Genomic DNA, 18,144 nt, shown 5'->3' on the forward strand with positions numbered 1-18,144 from the left:
TTTTATGTGAGAAAGCCATGAGTTGTTTACGTTTTTACATCTCATGTGCTTTCTCGTGTCTTGTCATTGGCCCCGCCCCTCTCGTTTCCTGTATTACTTCCATGCCCTGTCTTATGTTTCTCACCTGCCCCTCGTCCTTTGTTTGTTCCCCTATAAATGCCCTCATGTTTCATTGTCCTGTGCTCGTTCGTTGTCACTGGTGTGTGTTTTGTGCTATCGCCACATTCAAGTACGTGTCTGGTTTACAGGCTACCCTGTCTTGTTATAGTTATTTACCGTGTTGGAGTTTTGCCTTGTTTGGATGTCGTGTCATAGTTTAGTCTTGTCTTTATCTTTTGATTTATAAGTCTAGTTATTCTCTTTTCTTGTTTTGCCCCATCGTGGGAAGTCTTTTGTTTCATGTTTATATTTTATTACGTTCCAGTCTTTTTCCCCATCGTGGGTTTTTAGTTTTGCATTTAAATAAAGCTGTTCTCTGTTAATCCCTTCAATCCCGCTGCCTGCACTTGGGTTCTTCCGTCACTGAGCCGTGACACTACAGTATAAATAAAATATCTGATTGTGATGTACAGTGCTGTGTTGAGTTTTATAATCGTTATACTGTGCTTTATACATATTTGAATAGAAAATGACTCCAATTATGCATAACATGTCATCTTTAACAGATTAAATCACAAACTATTGTGCTCATCACGTCCCAGAAACGTTATTTGGTACGTCGCTGCGACGAATATGCTACGTCCCAGGTATGTCTTCAGGAGGTAATCACCATGTCCCAACAACGTCCAATGTTACGTCGTCAGGACGAATATGGGAATCACAAAGTTACTCGCTGGAACGTTTTTATGGTACGTCGTGGCAACGAATATGGTCCGGTCCAGGTACGTCGTCACAACGTAACTGTGTTAGCTGGGATCTCACATCAACCCATCTGATTACCAGTAGATTAAATTAATTGCATAAAATAAAAAAAGCATGCAAGGAATTTGTGGAATATTAAGATTAAACCTCTACGAAACCCTTGAACTAAAAGTAACAGTTTTTAGTTGAGGGGCGTTCTGAAATTCAAGACTAACGGGAAAACGCTTTTAAAAGTTATAATTAATAAAAAGTGAGCATGCTGTGACTAAAAACTAGGACACAAAAGACGTCACTGGCTCTTGTTTTCTCTTTTTTAGAAATGAACCCATTCGTCATAATTTAGACGCAGCAAGGGGTCCTCGGACTAATCAGTTCTCATCCACTCTCCAGCTGTTTCTCACGCAAGTTCTCGTCTTTGATGCTCAGACATACTTTCTAGGTAGGCTTAGTTTTGAGACACGCCCATAATGTTTGCGTGAGTTTGGAGCAGCACTACAGTGCATGCGTACATCAGTGTTGTTTAATATTCTGGGCGGGAGCTCTGCTTCTCCCACACACAGTATTCCAGCTCTGGAAAACACTGCTGGAAAAACAGAGCAATAATGTGGACATTCAGGATTGCAGCTCTGACCACATGTAAGTTGTTTATGAATATTTTTGTACTCAAACTTCTTAGTTGCTCTAGTGTTTGTCATATCTATATGTTTTAAACACTGCTCAATGCATTGAAAAAATGTTTGTGTTTATAATTAATAAGATATGTTATAGCGTTTATTTTCTGCTCAAAACTGTTTTTAGCATTTTAGAGTTGTAATATGCTTTTTGTGTTATTGGCTGTTGCTGGAATGTTGCTAAAAGAATATAGGCAGGCCTATGTTTACTGTTCATAGTTAAAATAAAATACTGTACAGAATGTGATGCAAAACCAGCATCCATGTGGTGGTTCATATATTCATTTGGTGTTATAGTGAAAATAACAGTTTTCCAGATGTTGATAAGTGTTCCCATGTGATATTCCTTTCATTAATTGACAACAGACTCTACTGTAAGCAGAAGCCAAATCATTTAAGCACATAGCTCACACATTGTATAAATTATAACAGTTTACAGAAGTAAACAATGTGCTGTAGGCCTATTGTGCGAGTTACATATCTTTGAATTTGTAGAAACAATTGTAGAACTTGAAGAAACATGCAGCTAATGTAAATCTAATAAATCGTCAATCTAATAAAATATGACAATTGGCCCCAGCTTGTTTTTACATTTTAGTCCAGCACCTTATATTGTGTCTCACAGTTATTGGTTTGCACGCCCTGGCACAATTTCCCAATCACAATGATAAGTGTACTGAGGGGAGCTGTTACCCCGCTACGGGTGATCTGCTGATCGGGAGAGCACATCTACTTACAGCCTCATCCACCTGTGGACTGAATGAGCCAGAGACATTCTGCATCGTGAGCCATTTGCAGGTAATGCGACTTGAGGTGATACTTCACCTTCGAATTGTTCCAAATTTGTATGCAATTTCTTTGTTCTGATGAACACAGAGAAAGATATTTGGAAGAATGCTTATAACCAAATAGACCTTGCCCCCCATTGACTCCCATAGTAGGAAAAATTACTTTTTTTTTCTGTTGAACACAAAAGACATTTTGAAACATGTAGGACAGCAAACAGTTCCGGGGCACTTTTGACTACCATTGTTTTTTTCCTACTATGGGAGTCAATGGGGGGCAAAATCTGTCTGGTTATATGCATTCTTTCAAATATCTTTCTCTGTGTTCATCAGAACAAAGACATTCATACAGATTTGGAACAGGTCGAAGGTGAGTACATGATGACAGAATTTTCATTTTTGGCTGAAGTATCCCTTAAACAACAGTCTTGTAAACTGTTTTTTATTCCATTAAGAATGACTATCAAATATATCCAAGATGCAGCGAGTCTAATGGTGATATTTTGTCACCTCTATTATTAATGTGTAGAGTGTTAAAGGTTTAATAAAGAACACCAAAAATCTGACATGCTGACTTAAAATGAAGGGATGAATGATCTAGGGTCGACATGATGAAAAATGTATGTTCGAAATGGCAGAAATCTAACCATAAATACCAATATATGCATTATATAAGGCAAGGCAGAGAATTGATAAAGAGATTAGAATAGAAATACATTATACAGTTAAAAAATTACAAGTATGTATTTTACTACCAGGAATGCTGAAATATTCCCTGATAATCATACCATTTGTAATGTCTTTCCTTTGATTGTGGTGTGAAATGTAACTCAGACATGATCTGTGATTCGGTTTTGATTTAAAAGTACTACAGTATAGCAATAGATATAAAATATGTTTTGTAGTTATTTTTCTCACCTCTTGTATATAATGCACGCAAACTAAAGACAGTGATTTGATCATATTCCTTGTTGGATGGGAAAAACAATGTTCTCTTTTTACACCCACATTCATGGTCACTGTCTAAAAACAATCATATGTCTGTGTGGAGAACATGTGGTGGGAGGAGGACGGATGAAGGCCCCTCAGGCCACTGTTTTGCCCTTTACTGTCTGAGTTGCCCATCCTTTCATTTTTTTCTGAAAGAGAATCTGCCTGGGATCTATCTCTATGTTGCCCTAACACATTAACACATCCAAGCTAATCTACTTTTTTCCAATGTGTAAATATGAGATGCTATCAAAATTGGACCACAAAACATGTTTTGAAGAATGTTGGATGACAGCTTTGGCAGTTTGAACAGAGCTTGTTTGAGTTTCGAAGGGTATTTTTTCTTAATCTTCTCATATATTGGCTAGTTTAGTTTCTTTTTTATTTATTTTAAAGTTGCCATACAGTTCATTTGTGAGTTTTAATGTTTGTTTATGTTAGTAAGAAAACCAGTGTGAGAAAAACAGGTGCATATCCAGAACATCTGGCATCCTGCTGCATGAATGTACTTTGCCAATCCCCAAAAGATTGTGCATTTCTCACAGACTCGTCTAACATGGGCATCCTTCTCTTTCTGTCTATCATCAGGACGATAAGAAATGTTTCGAATGCGATTCTCGACAGATGTACAATGAGTTCACCAATCCCAACAGCCACACTATTGAGAAAGTGGTTACAGGGTTTGCTCCTAACCGTCTTAAAACCTGGTGGCAGTCCCAGAACGGTATGTGAAACCCAGCAATACACATGCAAAACACATGTCCAGAGCAAAGAATAATTACAAATAAGCTCTCTTTAAGAAATTTTCGAAGTAAATTGATATTGAATTTCAATGAAAGTTTAAATGAGTCTATACCTATAGATGAGAAACCGATGAATGTTTACCTAGGCTGCCACATTCGTTATAAATCATTTTACAATTATGAAAACGGATTAAATACAATTTACTGTCTCCAAAAATGCACATTAATTCTCATGTCATCAGTTTCCATTGGACAAACACTGGAATCTTGTATTTGAGAGAAATAGGGAGAGAGATACTAGTAATTTATGAGACGAGCTAACAGGAAGTATTGGGAACAAGTGAGAGTGGAGATGAGTACAGCAGCTGGGCGTGGGAAACAGCTGGCCCGCTCTCTCCCTAGTGACCAGTCTCTGTAGTAGTCATGCTAATGGTCTGAATGCAGGAGTGTGCCATACCATCACCACATCTGGGAATTTCTGACTTGGATGCTTTGTTTGGCATTGTGTCAAACTCCAATTGCATGCTTTTCCTTAGTAAATATGTAACAAAATGTGCAATTTTAACATATTTTTAAAAGACACGTATATTTACACCAACAAAAATCATTAGGATATTAAGTAAAGATCATGTTCCATGAACATATTTTGTTAATTTCCTACCGTAAATATATCAAAACTATTTATGTGAGTGGACGCAGCAAAATCCCAAACAAAAATGGCCGGAAACACGCCTACAAACATTGCTCGCTGCTGCCCGCTTTTTGGGAATTACCCACTCAAGTTTGGAATCTATGTTAAGCTTTCGGGTTCATCTCCATAATGCCATTATAGCGGTGAGTCAATAGAGAGTGTTATAACAAACCTGTTTCTTCTTAGCAGCGGCCTGCTCCTCTGATGGACAACTTCACAGGCGATTTTCTCAATATTTTTATTTTGCACACCCTCAGATTAAAGAGTTTTAAATAGTTGTATCTCATCTTCAGATGATGTACAATTCTCAATTTCGATTTGTAATTTTGGTTTTGTTGTCCTGGGTCACATTTACGTTTAGCATAAAGCCAAATTCTCATCAGACTTGTTAAATTCACATATAACCTTCCTATTATTTCTTTTTTAATACTATAATGTAAATACTAAAAAGTAACAATCCTATTCCTAACACTTATATTTAGAGAGTTACATGGTTAAAATACAAGCTATTAGTAACTGTTTTTTATTTAAAAAAATATTTTTATGTTACCAAATTCTTGCAGAGAATCTCCACAATAACTCTCCCATCCATGAATTTCCAACATAATCTCATGGGAATTCGTAACTATTTCACGAGGTGGCTAATTTGCACACTACAACAATAATGTGGACAAATCACAGTTCATAAATCCCAAGGTTTTAGAATAAGCCAGTTTTGCCAATTGAAAGAAAATGTTTTGGTACTTGGGAGAAAGTTTAGATTAATAAAAGTCAAAGTATATTTACAAAGTACATTGAAATCTTTCATTTCGAAAGATCGAGGAACATTTGATTTCCCATGATATGACTTCAATATATCTGGGTTGGGAAACTGTCCATGCCAGATATTTCTAGTAAACAAATATGAACACATTTTAACACATGATTAAATGTTTAACCCCCGCCCATAATGCACATTTTCTATAAAAGAAAAATAGTTTGTTATAGCTACTAAATTTAAGTTCAGTAAATCTTATCCCTGTTTTCTTGTCTCTCTGTCTCTCTCTATCAGGAGTTGAAAATGTGACCATTCAGCTGGATTTGGTGGCCGAATTCCACTTCACACACATCATCATGACCTTTAAGGTGAGACAGACACATTAAACATGAAAACAGAACATTCTCTTGTGGAATGTCGAACATACGTGTTGCCATGATTGAAGTGCTTCTTTTTAAGTCCAGCATCTTTCAGAATCTGAACCTGATGTGTCAAAAATCAATAAACGAAGCATCAGTTGTAAATAATATGAAGCATTTTTTTTTACTTTGGGGTGTTTTTATAAATAATTTACTTTGTCTATTTATATTGTTTGTCAGACCTTTCGGCCTGCCGCTATGGTGATTGAGCGTTCGGCAGATTTTGGCGTGAGCTGGCAGGTATACCGGTACTATGCATACGACTGCGCGGACTCATTTCCGCACATCCCTCAGGCGCCAATCAGAAAAGTGGATGATGTCATTTGTGACAGCCGTTACTCTGACATTGAGCCGTCGACGGAAGGAGAGGTGACAAGACTTTATACAGTACTTGATAGCGTGAATTTCCATTTATTTGAAAATACATATTTAAGTAAATATAAAAATGTCTGTTACCGTTTGTATGCGCTTGTGTGTAGGTTATTTTCAGGGCACTTGATCCTGCATTTGTGATTCCCGACCCTTATAGCCCACATATCCAGAGTAAGTTATTATCATAACTTTGACAACGCTTCTGTCTTCTTTGTTTAATTTAATTTCTTCTTTGTTTAATTTAATCTTTTGTTTGACATTGTGCATTGTTGCAAACCATCTTTACAGTAAACACATATAAATACAAGCAGAAGAGACATGCACTAAAATGTGTACCTTTCGTTACACGTTACAAAATCAAATGTATTAAATATTGACATCGTGGAACACAAATGGCAAAGCAAATTAACCGATATGCATAATGCATTTTACTGGACCATTATTATGGCCCTTGCTAGAATCTGCGAGAATTTTTATTAGGTTACTTATTGTGTTTTTTGTGTTTTTGTTAAATGTAGATCTATTAAAGATCACAAACCTGCGCATACGGATGACAAAGTTACACACTCTTGGTGATAATCTGTTCGATGATCGAGAGGAGGTGCGAGAGAAATATTATTATGCTATCTACGACATGGTCGTCCGTGGCAACTGTTTCTGTTACGGTCATGCCTCTGAGTGTGCGCCAGTTGGCAATGAGGCAGGAGTCGAGGGTATGGTGAGTAAACACAATGGCAATGTCCGTCAGCCAGGTTCTCCTTCACTGTTAACGCCCCGTTCAGACCGCCAGCGACACCCAGTGACAAAGCGAGGCAATGTCATTCATTTCAATGGAGGGCCGGCAACACGAGCGACAGTGATCGATGGCGACAGGAAGTGGGCGTGTCTAACGATGCGACAAAATATATTTGCTTGACTTTATGCAAGTGATGAGCGACTTTCAGGAGCGACTACCTACCAATAGGAGTAAAGCAGCGGAGCTTACGTCATCCGTCTCTCGTCAGTTACGGCAGCAACCAAAGCTTGGAACGCCTTATAACAACCTCGTAGCAAGAGACTAGCGACACACAGCGACACAGTCGCTGGCGGTCTGAACGTACCTTTACTGTGTGTGTGTGTGTGTGTGTGTGTGTGCGTGTGTGTGTGTGTGCGTGTGTGTGTGTGCGTGCGTGCGTGCGTGCGTGCGTGCGTGTGTGTGTGTGTGCGTGTGTGTACTTGGTTTTTATATGTTAGTGGGGACCTAAACCTGAATGCACACCAACTCATGGGGACCCGTGTCACTGTGTCTGTGTGTATGTGTAAGAGTCTTAAACCCTACAATGTGGAGACCAAATGTCCCCACAAACATAGTAATACTGGTCATTTTTACTATGACATTTTTTGGTCCTAGTGAGGAAAACAGAGAGAAATCAAACTAAATTATGTTTATTTGAAAATGTAAAATTCAGAAAAGTTTGTGTGAGGGTTTGGTTTAGGGGTAGGGTTAGGAGATATAAAATACAATTTGTGTAGTATACAAATTATTTTGTCTATGGAAAGTCCCCAAAAAACATGAAAACCCAAAATGTGTGTGTGTTTTTGTGTGCAGGTTCATGGTAATTGTGTGTGTAAACACCACACTTCTGGACTGAACTGTGAGGAGTGTGAGGACTTTTATCAAGATCTGCCCTGGAGACCAGCAGTGGGCCGCAAAACAAACGCATGCAAGAGTATGACACACACAGATGCAACTTTATTAGTAAAATAGTTGAAATTATATTATATTATTATCATTTTTATTTCAAAAGGAGTTTATTATTTGTTTTTAATTATTATTTATTTTTGATTACTTTTTATTTGTATTTTTCTAATAATGTATATATAATAATTAATTATTATCATTTTTATTTAAAAAACGGTTTTATTATTTATTTATTATTTATTTATTTTTGATTACTTTTTATAGACATTATTTTCAATAATGTTTGACAAACACGCTTACATCGTTAAAAATAAATAAACATTTCATTTTCAATACCTCTCACACATCTTTTCCATTGATGACATTTGTCAAACAAATAGATTCATTTAAATCCCACTCTTCATTTCCCACTGAAAATAGTTTCTGTCAGATATTCTTGACATTAATCCTGCTTTATGTTGTATGTAGAGCCATTGTAATACTGTATATCTGGCCTCTTTCTCTCCCTCTCTCTCTCTCTCTCTCTCTGACAGAATGTGAGTGTAACCATCACTCGTATTCCTGTCACTTTGACATGGCAGTGTATCATTCATCTGGTAACATAAGTGGAGGTGTGTGTGATGATTGTCAACACAACACAGAAGGCCAATGGTGTCAGACCTGCAAACCATTCTATTTCCAGCACCCTGACAGAGACATCAGAGACCCCAACATCTGTAAACGTAAGTCTGTTTGTGTATTACAGTAGTTGTATTTGACCATACAGAAGCGTTCTATTGATCTGTATAACTTGTGAATTTTAAACATTAAAATAAAGCTCTACTGGCAGCATCTGCTGACATTACAAAATATTTTAGACTCATCTCTCAGTCTGAGAGTCCGAGAACAAATGAAACTTTTTTCTTCAGCAGAACACAAAAGAAGATACATGGAATTATGTTGGTAACCGAACTATGGCGATATGCATTGACTTGCATTGGATTTTGTGTCCATAGAATAAAAGTGAATAGATACTGCGATTGTTTGGTTACCAGCATTTTTCAAAATATCTTCTTCTGTGTTCTGCTGAAGAAAGAAAGTCATACAGGTTTGAAACGATAAGAGGGTGACTATGACAGAATTTTCATTTTTGGGTGAACCGTCCCTTTAATGTTTGTGTTTAGCTTGTGACTGTGACCCCAGGGGCTCTCTAAACGGAGGCATATGTGACAGCGCTACAGATGTACTGGAAGATATGATTGCTGGACAGTGTCACTGCAAACCTAATGTTGAAGGAGAACGCTGTGACCACTGTAAAAAGGGACATTACGGCCTCAGTGATGACCCACTGGGATGTCTGCGTCAGTAAACATACACACATCTGATTTATCTGAACAGTCTCTCAGAACTTTAAAACACTTCCTGTTAGTTAATTTTTTTTCTTTCATTTTTGTGTTTATGGCCACAGCGTGCAGCTGTAATCCTCTGGGCACACTCTCAGCAGGAGGTCCCTGTGATACAGAGACAGGAAGCTGTTATTGCAAACGTCTTGTCACCGGACGAAACTGTGACCAGTGTTTGGTAAGAGAGCATTAGTCAATAGCCTGGGATCATACTGGGAATAAATCATTCCCAGTATTTTTGGTACATTTAGTAGTTCACTAGTCCATTTATGTATAAAATTACAATATATGACTATATAAGGTATACATGTTGTATAGTACAGAAATAAGAAGAATGCGGAAGAATATCCAAATACAGCCTTTGTGTTTGAGAGTAACTCTATTTTCGCTTTCAGCCTCAGCACTGGGGTCTCAGTAACGATATGGATGGCTGCAGACCATGTGACTGTGATGTGGGCGGGGCTTTGAATAATAAGTAAGAATCAGCTTTTACAGTTTTTCTCGATTGCTAAAACACTAAAACCCATTGGCTGAACAAAGTTCTCAGTTGCCTGAACTCATTTAGCTAATTGTGCAGTCTGTTGTCAATAACTTACACCATTTCACATGGCAAAACACAATTTGCAGATCTCACTTAGACTTTTCAGCAAAACTCAAAACACATTCTCATTCTCAAAACACATTCTGCACTCTAATGCACATGTCATCCATGCTGGTAAACACAAGTGGCAACAATCAAATACAAATAGAGAACACGTGTCATTGATAGAACACATCCACTCAAAATTGATTTAACCCGTTTCAAATGATGTGACGCAACCAATATAAGCCAGTTCAGAGAGCAAACAGGTTGTTGAAGGTGGGAAGGAGAAAGTCTGAGAATCGATAGAAGAAACAATGTGAGAAGGTGGGGTGGGCGACGAGGAGGAGGAGGGCAAGAAAGAGGAAGAGGAGGACGAAGAGGAAGAGGAAGACAAAGAGTGGAAATATCTGATGAAATTCGAGCAACAGTCATAGACCATGTTCTTGTCCATGGACTGACAATGAGGGAAGCAGGACATAGAGTGCATCCCAATTTGAGCCGATTTTCTGTGTCCACAATAGTAAGGACATTCAGAGAAGAGAACAGGTACAGTGTACTACTGTATTTTTGTAATTGCAAATTTATTTACTGTACTACACTATATGCAGCTGTTTCAATAGACATTTGTAAAGTTTATCACTGCATGTATAGTACTGCATGAATATTTTTTGTAACTGCACATCCACTTTTTGTAGAATTGCAAGGCTGCCACATGCAGGTGGAAGGACAGCTATATTCACTCGGGAGCAAGAGGCCGTTATAGTGGGCATGGTCCTTCAAGATAATGTAATACGACTCAGAGGAATCCAGGAACGAGTGATACAAGACAACACACACTTCCAGGGAATCGACAGTGTGAGCATTTCCACAATTGACCCGTGTCCTCCATCGTAACAGGATGCGAATGAAACAAGTATACAGAGTACCTTTTGAGCGCAACTTGCCCAGGGTGAAAAAACTGCGAGCTCAGTATGTGCAAGTAAGTGTACATTCAGAAACATTTACTGTAATCCAGATTGTCTACAGTACTAACACATACTATGTGAATGACATTACTCTTCAGTACATACGATGTATGCGAATCAGAAGTGCATACGGTAGGCCTAATTGTACTCTACAGTATAGCACTGTCTCTGTACGACTTACAAAATTCTAAATACAGTATATTGTATTTCTACACAGACAATATTTGACTTGGAATCCTTGGACAGACCCCATGACTTCATCTTTGTCGATGATCAATCTAACAAAGAGGAGAAGGAGAGGCCGAAACATGATTGGACATTTGTTAACATTACTGACTGCTCAATAGATTTTGACTGGTTGGAGGTTCATATCAACAAAGAACAAGAATTACAGTATCACAGAGACAAAGGACAAGTTTGTGAGATGCAGGGTACAGTATTGTAAAAATAGGGTTACAAGGAGGAGGAAGAACAACATTTTTTTGCAAAGAGCGAAGCAGAGTAGTCATTTCTGATCAATTTTGAGCTACTATGATAGAACATGTTTTCGTTCATCAAAAGACAATGACGAAAAAATATGGAATTTGTTTTGAGATTAAAAATTTACTTCTCCCAGAAAGCTATATGTTTTGAACAAAGCGTTTTCTATTTTTTTGGTGTATTGTTTACTGACGGCTTGATAGTGTATATCATTTTGATCACTTTGTTTATGATTTGAGAGCAGTGTTTGATTTTGAACACAGGTAAAACTGTTTTGAGGCGAACAGAGGTCAGAGGTTTTGTAAATAGTGCTTGAAGATGAGGTTTTGTGTTTAATGTTTTCATAAAATGGAGCAAGTTTTCAGAAATTGTGTTTTAGCAATCGAGAAAAACTGTAAACCAAATAATGTTTTATATATATATATATATAATGTAATAATTAGAGCACATTTCTACCATTTCTAGTTGTTTTCCAGAGACAGGACAGTGCGTATGTAAGGAACACATGTTTGGCAGGCGTTGTGACCAGGTGCACTCTGGGTACTATTTCGCAGGACTGGACCACTACACTTTTGAAGCTGAGGATGCATCTTTCGGACCGGTATTTGAGTTCTACACACTATATTAGCCCAAGTCAATACATTATAATGTATTAAACCAGTAACTTCATTAACACAGCAACAGGCGCACATTAGTTTATATAAGAATGTGTTTATTGCACACAGGGCGTGAGATTGGTTGAAAGACCTTTACCTGTGGATCGTAAGCCCACCTGGACAGGTCCAGGATTTGTAAAAGTACCAGAGGGCGAAACGCTGAGGTTCAACATTTACAATTTGCCACAGTCTATGGAATACAATTTCATGATCCGCTATGAACCACAGGTAATACACAAACGCAATATTCAACATATAACTTAATTATCTACTTATCTACTATAGAGTACATACATTGACACAAACATGACAAGCAAGTTTGGTTTCTCCGTTGTAGTTGCCTGATGAATGGGAGCAAGTATTGATGATGGTGGAGCGGCCCGACGCTGGTTACCCATCAGCTCTCTGCACTTCTACTTACAGTGATAAGCAAAGCATTTCACTGCATCCTGGATCCAGGTGAGATGGTATTTAGTGTATAGGGATGTACAAATATAAGTATTTGCAAAATTCACTTGGTGGGTTGCCTTAGTAAACTAGCTTTAAAGCAACACTTAGTTTTTTGTAGTTTTTTCGACCTTAAAATAATGTCTCTAAAATTATTTCAGTGGTAGAACAACTCTTAACCGGACGAATTATACTCCTGCTGCTATCTGAGCAGCCTCATAGTGGCTGCAACCACACTCTGTAAGTTCTGTGTTCGGGTCGGTAAACACAGCCCTGCCCATCCATGTTACTTTAAAGACTCCATGAAATCAGAATGAGTTTTGTGGCTTTTAGTTCATATGTGTTAGCTTTAAGGTCAGCTTTAAACTAGTGAACTCTCAAACGTTGAAGCATTTTACATTTTCATTATTTTTTGGGCGGGGGAAAACAGACTCAAAATATTGTCCAATCATTTTAATTCAGATGCTCTCTTAAATAAAAACGCCCCTTCCTCTACTACGAGTCGTATCAATTAGCAAGTAGCAAATCAGGTTAAACGTAAAAGCCGGTTGGCTATTAAAAAAAGGTGGACTAAGCATTACCTAGGCTGTGTCCAAATACCCCCATATCCTAATATGGGCCACTATTTGAGGGGACGGCCATTTTTAAACTCATAGTGGACATTAGTGCACTTACTCATTCCCATGATGCATAACAAAAACAAGTGTGCCACCATGTATAGAGGGTATGCATGTGACATCACATTCCCATGTGAACACGCCAAAACACGCTCCTTTGAGTGGCAAAACACTCCGCAAAATGGCAGCTTACAATATCAGGAAACGCAAAATTCCGTGAAACACATCAGTGTCCAAGGACACCTGGTTCCTTTGGAAGTCGTAAGGCTCACCGTCGAATCCAACTGCTTTTAATTTCAGCAAATAATTGCGTGTTTCAGTCCCGGGTTTCTTTGTTTCTCCTGTATTGAAAGCAGACATTTTGCTGCGTGTTTTACCACTCAAGGAAACGTGACCTTGTACTCAAGGGGGTGTGTCCCGGAGTGTTCACGTGGGAAAGTGATGTCAATGCATACCCACCCAATGCAAATTCACCCACTCGTTTTCATTTACTCTTTCAAGTATACTGTGAAGATATGTAGAGATAGTGAACGGGGTTTAGAAACAGCCCTCAACTTCATGTTTTAAAAGAAAATACTGTTTTTGGAATACGTTGACTATAAACAACCAGTGTGACTCATTTGTAATTGATAGTGCTTTTGTGTGTTGTGTTTATGTTCCAGATATGCGGTTCTTTCTAGTCCAGTGTGTTTGGAGAAGGGTCAGAACTACACTGTGAAATTTAACTTTCCACAGTACTCATCATACAGTTATCACTCCTCTCCTCACACACTTATTGATTCAGTAAGTACTGTACATATAATGATACACATTAACTAAACCTACCAGGGGCTCCCAAACCTTCATTCCAGGTATAATCTATCTCAAGACCCACAAAAATAGGAATCTATTAATAGAGACCTCATGGTACACCTACAATGTCAAAAACATTGCCAGTCTTTCATTGGACTCAAGTGTTTAGTGTTATTCCCTGCAACAGCCTTTACTGTACAGGAAACCCAATCCTAGGAAAATTCTTGAAATTATTGTAGAATTAAAAACAGTTTTTGATTTATTTATGAATTGAATTCATTTTCCCCCTTAAAACACTTCTAAATGCCATTGAAGCAGTTTTTTTAGATTTAAATTACTTTTGTAACTTTTTGTCTCTACAAGGTCTATTTGTCATGTTATGGTTTCCATATGATGACTTTCTTGAAAATATCTGCCCTGTAAGTTAGCAAAACTACTTATATACACATGATGAATCTTGACTCACAACACAACGGTGTGACCTCTGACCTCTATAGATAGTGCTGCTGCCAGTGGTGCAAGATCTGGATCTGTTTTCTGGAGGAGTCCAGCAGCAAGAGAACTGGGAAATGTTTCAGAAGTACCGATGTTTGGAACGCAGCCAAAGTGTTGTTCAAATCCCCATGACGGATATTTGTAGAGACTACATCTACAGCATATCTGCGCTAATGCACAATAAAGCTCTGGGTAAGACCATCAGATGAAGAATCAAAATCAAGTTCTATTTATTTAGTCTAGGCAAAAAAGCCTTTTTTTAATTCATCAATTATTATTTTTAGAAATTTTTAATTTAGAAAATACTTTTTTATTAGGAAAATCTTTTTCCATTATAAGTGGGAAAATGTAAATGATAAAAGTAGATTTGGTCTAATCTGTTTCTTTCCATCTCCTCTCATATATCCATTTATCTGCCAACAATTTATAATTTTTTGGTAAGTATGTGTGACCTGTGTGGTTCTCCACAGTTTTTCCTCTGGTCTTAGTGTGTCTTGTTAAGCAGCTCCACCTCTGGGCTCAGTGACCCCATGATGCAGCTCAGTTTCTGGGAAAATTACATTAAAATTCTATGGGGCAAATTCATTTCAGTAAAAAATGAACACAGTGGAGCACTGTTTTTTGGTTTCCCTTCCTCTCAATCCTTTTTCATTTTACTGGCAGAATGTAAATGTGACCCACGTGGTTCTCTGAGCTCTGTTTGCGACCCCAGCAGTGGCCAGTGCCAGTGTCGACCCAATGTTTCAGGCAGGAACTGTGACACCTGTGCTCCTGCGACCTTCTTGTTTGGACCTTCAGGATGCAGACGTTAGTGAACTCCACACATACACAAAAATATATGACTGAAATTTTTTTCATGAAAATCGTTTGATCTGAAGGCATATCTGAAAGTAACTGAAACTAGTTATGTGGAGAAAATATACTGTCCCATCATTTGTTTCTTTACAAAACAAAAAATAAATAAATAAATAAAAATGTTTAAATGAATGACTTGAACCAAATGACAATGTAACAAATTTGTTAAAAAGTTGCGTTTCGCTTAAATTTTTACTATTTCTTTATGAAGTTTAACCACGCTGAATACAAAAATCACGTAACTTTTTTTACCATCGACTGTACTCACAAAAAAACCCGAAAAAATATTTTCACACAAAAGTCTTTTATGACTAATACTGTACTCATGAACCAAGTTCCAGACGTTGTCACCTATCATCGCTTCATCCCACCTTCCCTGTGCAACACACATATCTAGACATTTTTGACAGTGACAATTGGAAAATATATTTTTTAAATGTGTGAAAATTTGTACAGCTCTTGTTTATTTGCAATATACTGATATATCGTAATTAATGATATAAGCTCAAAATTTACTTGCGCTAAATATACACTGAAATATTGATGCTACATGAAAATGAATATTACCACAATAATTAGCACCACGGAATTGTACAAGAACTATTGAAAGATCAGGCGAAATTTTTTACACTGTAAATAAAAAGCCCAGAATAGATGGAGACTATGTTTGAAAGACATCTCAGGCCTTGATGGTAACAAGAACTTGGTTGATAAAATGCCAGTAAGGGACTACACTGAACATGCAAAAATATAACATTGTTTTGATTTCTTTTGGTTTTTAGTCTAAACATAATTTCCAGTCAGATTATCACTGAACCACAGTTAATAGGTGTCTTTCCAATCCTTCCTCTGCAGCATGTGAATGTGACCCGCTGGGTTCTCAGAACCCATTCTGCCACCCCACCACTGGGCAGTGTTTGTGTGTGCCAGGGGCATATGGGCGCCAGTGTGCCAACTGTAAACCCAACCACTGGGGTTTCCCTCAGTGCCAACCCTGCTTCTGTAACGGGCACAGCGAGCAGTGCCACCCGCGTACAGGCGAGTGTCTGGACTGTAGGGGCTACACCACTGGCATTCATTGTGAGAGGTGAGAAAGGATAGCACAATGTTGACTTAAGAACCACTATCGCATGTCTCATCCATTTAAAGGCACAATATGTAATATTTTTGCAAAATATACAATCCAAGTCCCGTCAGGTTGATTTTCATTGGCAGTGGAATACAACTCCCATCATTTCACGTTCCTTCACAGCATCATCAAGCTACGCCTAAGTTTATTGTTTTGCGACCTCTAGTAGCGAAAAATACATATTGTGCCAATAAAGCACAATAAATACATAAAATTGTCTCCTTACCTTACCATGATTTCCACTTATAATAATCTATAAGGACTCGTTTTTTCATAAAATGTAAGTTTGACATGATTTGATTTTAACTCATGTAAAGATAAGAATGTAAAGTAACCTGCAATTTAAGATTCAAACAGAGGGGGCGATAGAGAGGCAGCAGTGACCATTTGCAGCTTTAAATAACTATACAACTCAAACACAACATGTCATTTACTTCCCAAAACCCTTTCCTCCAGATGTGCGAGTGGTTACCACGGCAGTGCTTTGCTTGGCTCATCTGAGCCATGTCGGCCCTGTTTGTGCCCTGACGGACCAGGCAGTGGCAGGCAGTTTGCTGAGAGCTGTTACCAAAATCGCAACTCTCTTCAAATGATCTGTGTATGTAGCTCAGGCTACAAAGGTAAATGCTTCTTCTGGGCAAATCAACAATGTGAACATACTATAATTCATGTAAAACAAATCCCACTTTTGCTCCTGGTCATTAGGGTCTAGGTGTGACGAATGCGCTCCTGGTTACTATGGTAACCCTCAGGTGCCAGGTGGCCAGTGCAGTCCATGTGAATGTAACAGTAATATTAACATGGAGGACCCAGAATCTTGTGATGCCCGCACTGGTGTCTGTCTCAAATGCCTGTTTCACACTGACGGTGATGTGTGCCAGTATTGTAGTCATGGTTACTATGGAGACGCCCATACACAGAACTGCAGAAGTGAGTGGCGTGTTTTTTGTTTGTGAGATTTTAAGCCTCTGTCTGTTTTTTAACCAGTTTTTTTTTTGGTATAATCTTGAATTTAGAGTGTATGTGCAACCCCATGGGCACTTCGAGACATAGCTGTGCCGACGGTCTGTGCGATTGTGACAGGATCAACGGGCAGTGCCAGTGCTTACCTGGCGTAGAGGGTCAGCAGTGTGACCGCTGTGTACCAGACACATGGAACATCAACAGTGGAAAAGGATGCCAACCCTGCCAGTGCCACCCCGAACACTCCTATAGTACATCCTGTGACCTGGTGTGAACACGCTTGCATAAAACTCCATGTACACCCGTTTTAAACATTTTAACATGTCAGATGCCATTCTGAGGCATGTAATGTAATTGTTTATGTGCCCCGAGACAGATCAACCACCAGTTGGCTCTACAAACTTTACAAATCATTACAAACTTAACACTATTTTCTATGTTTGTCTCTTCTCGTAAGCTGTCTGGTCGGTGTTCGTGTAAGCCCGGTTTTGGAGGCAGGACATGTGATGAGTGTAGAGACCTATTTTGGGGCGATCCTGAGGTCAAATGCTACGGTAAGTCTAGAATACACAAATAAACAGCACACTTCCATAGGGAAATGTCTTAAAACATGATGACATTGTTTGGGAATATTCTGTGAAGACTTGGTTGTTCTTGGACCTCTTTATGGATATTTACAGGAGGCCTTGGTTAGCTTATGACTGCTTTTGTTGCCCGTTTTAGCCATTTGCTTGCATTTTGTGTAAGAAATTCTTAGCATTACTGTAAACTGAGAGCAAAGGTTTGGTTGGAGGATTTTATAACTGTATA

The 18,144-nt window shown here is 38.3% G+C and overlaps 1 protein-coding gene across 1 annotated transcript in view; it reads left to right on the forward strand.

Annotated features, from left to right (window-relative positions):
* Positions 1–1,343: 1,343 nt before the first annotated feature.
* The window catches only part of lamb1b (laminin, beta 1b), a 32,425-nt gene continuing 15,624 nt past the window's right edge, over positions 1,344–18,144 (forward strand). The window contains exons 1-23 of the mRNA XM_057323873.1: positions 1,344–1,497; positions 2,158–2,330; positions 3,896–4,031; positions 5,793–5,866; positions 6,098–6,286; positions 6,397–6,460; positions 6,808–7,007; positions 7,878–7,998; positions 8,504–8,692; positions 9,134–9,310; positions 9,418–9,530; positions 9,748–9,827; positions 11,846–11,981; positions 12,106–12,264; positions 12,374–12,495; positions 13,763–13,883; positions 14,390–14,579; positions 15,051–15,194; positions 16,098–16,329; positions 16,828–16,991; positions 17,077–17,301; positions 17,388–17,602; positions 17,792–17,888. Coding sequence (XP_057179856.1) covers positions 1,464–1,497; positions 2,158–2,330; positions 3,896–4,031; positions 5,793–5,866; positions 6,098–6,286; positions 6,397–6,460; positions 6,808–7,007; positions 7,878–7,998; positions 8,504–8,692; positions 9,134–9,310; positions 9,418–9,530; positions 9,748–9,827; positions 11,846–11,981; positions 12,106–12,264; positions 12,374–12,495; positions 13,763–13,883; positions 14,390–14,579; positions 15,051–15,194; positions 16,098–16,329; positions 16,828–16,991; positions 17,077–17,301; positions 17,388–17,602; positions 17,792–17,888 — 3,355 coding nt within the window. The 5' untranslated portion in view covers positions 1,344–1,463. The remainder of the gene's footprint in view (positions 1,498–2,157; positions 2,331–3,895; positions 4,032–5,792; positions 5,867–6,097; positions 6,287–6,396; positions 6,461–6,807; positions 7,008–7,877; positions 7,999–8,503; positions 8,693–9,133; positions 9,311–9,417; positions 9,531–9,747; positions 9,828–11,845; positions 11,982–12,105; positions 12,265–12,373; positions 12,496–13,762; positions 13,884–14,389; positions 14,580–15,050; positions 15,195–16,097; positions 16,330–16,827; positions 16,992–17,076; positions 17,302–17,387; positions 17,603–17,791; positions 17,889–18,144) is intronic.

Source organism: Triplophysa rosa, linkage group LG24 (genome assembly GCF_024868665.1).
Source record: "Triplophysa rosa linkage group LG24, Trosa_1v2, whole genome shotgun sequence".
NCBI lineage: Eukaryota > Metazoa > Chordata > Actinopteri > Cypriniformes > Nemacheilidae > Triplophysa > Triplophysa rosa.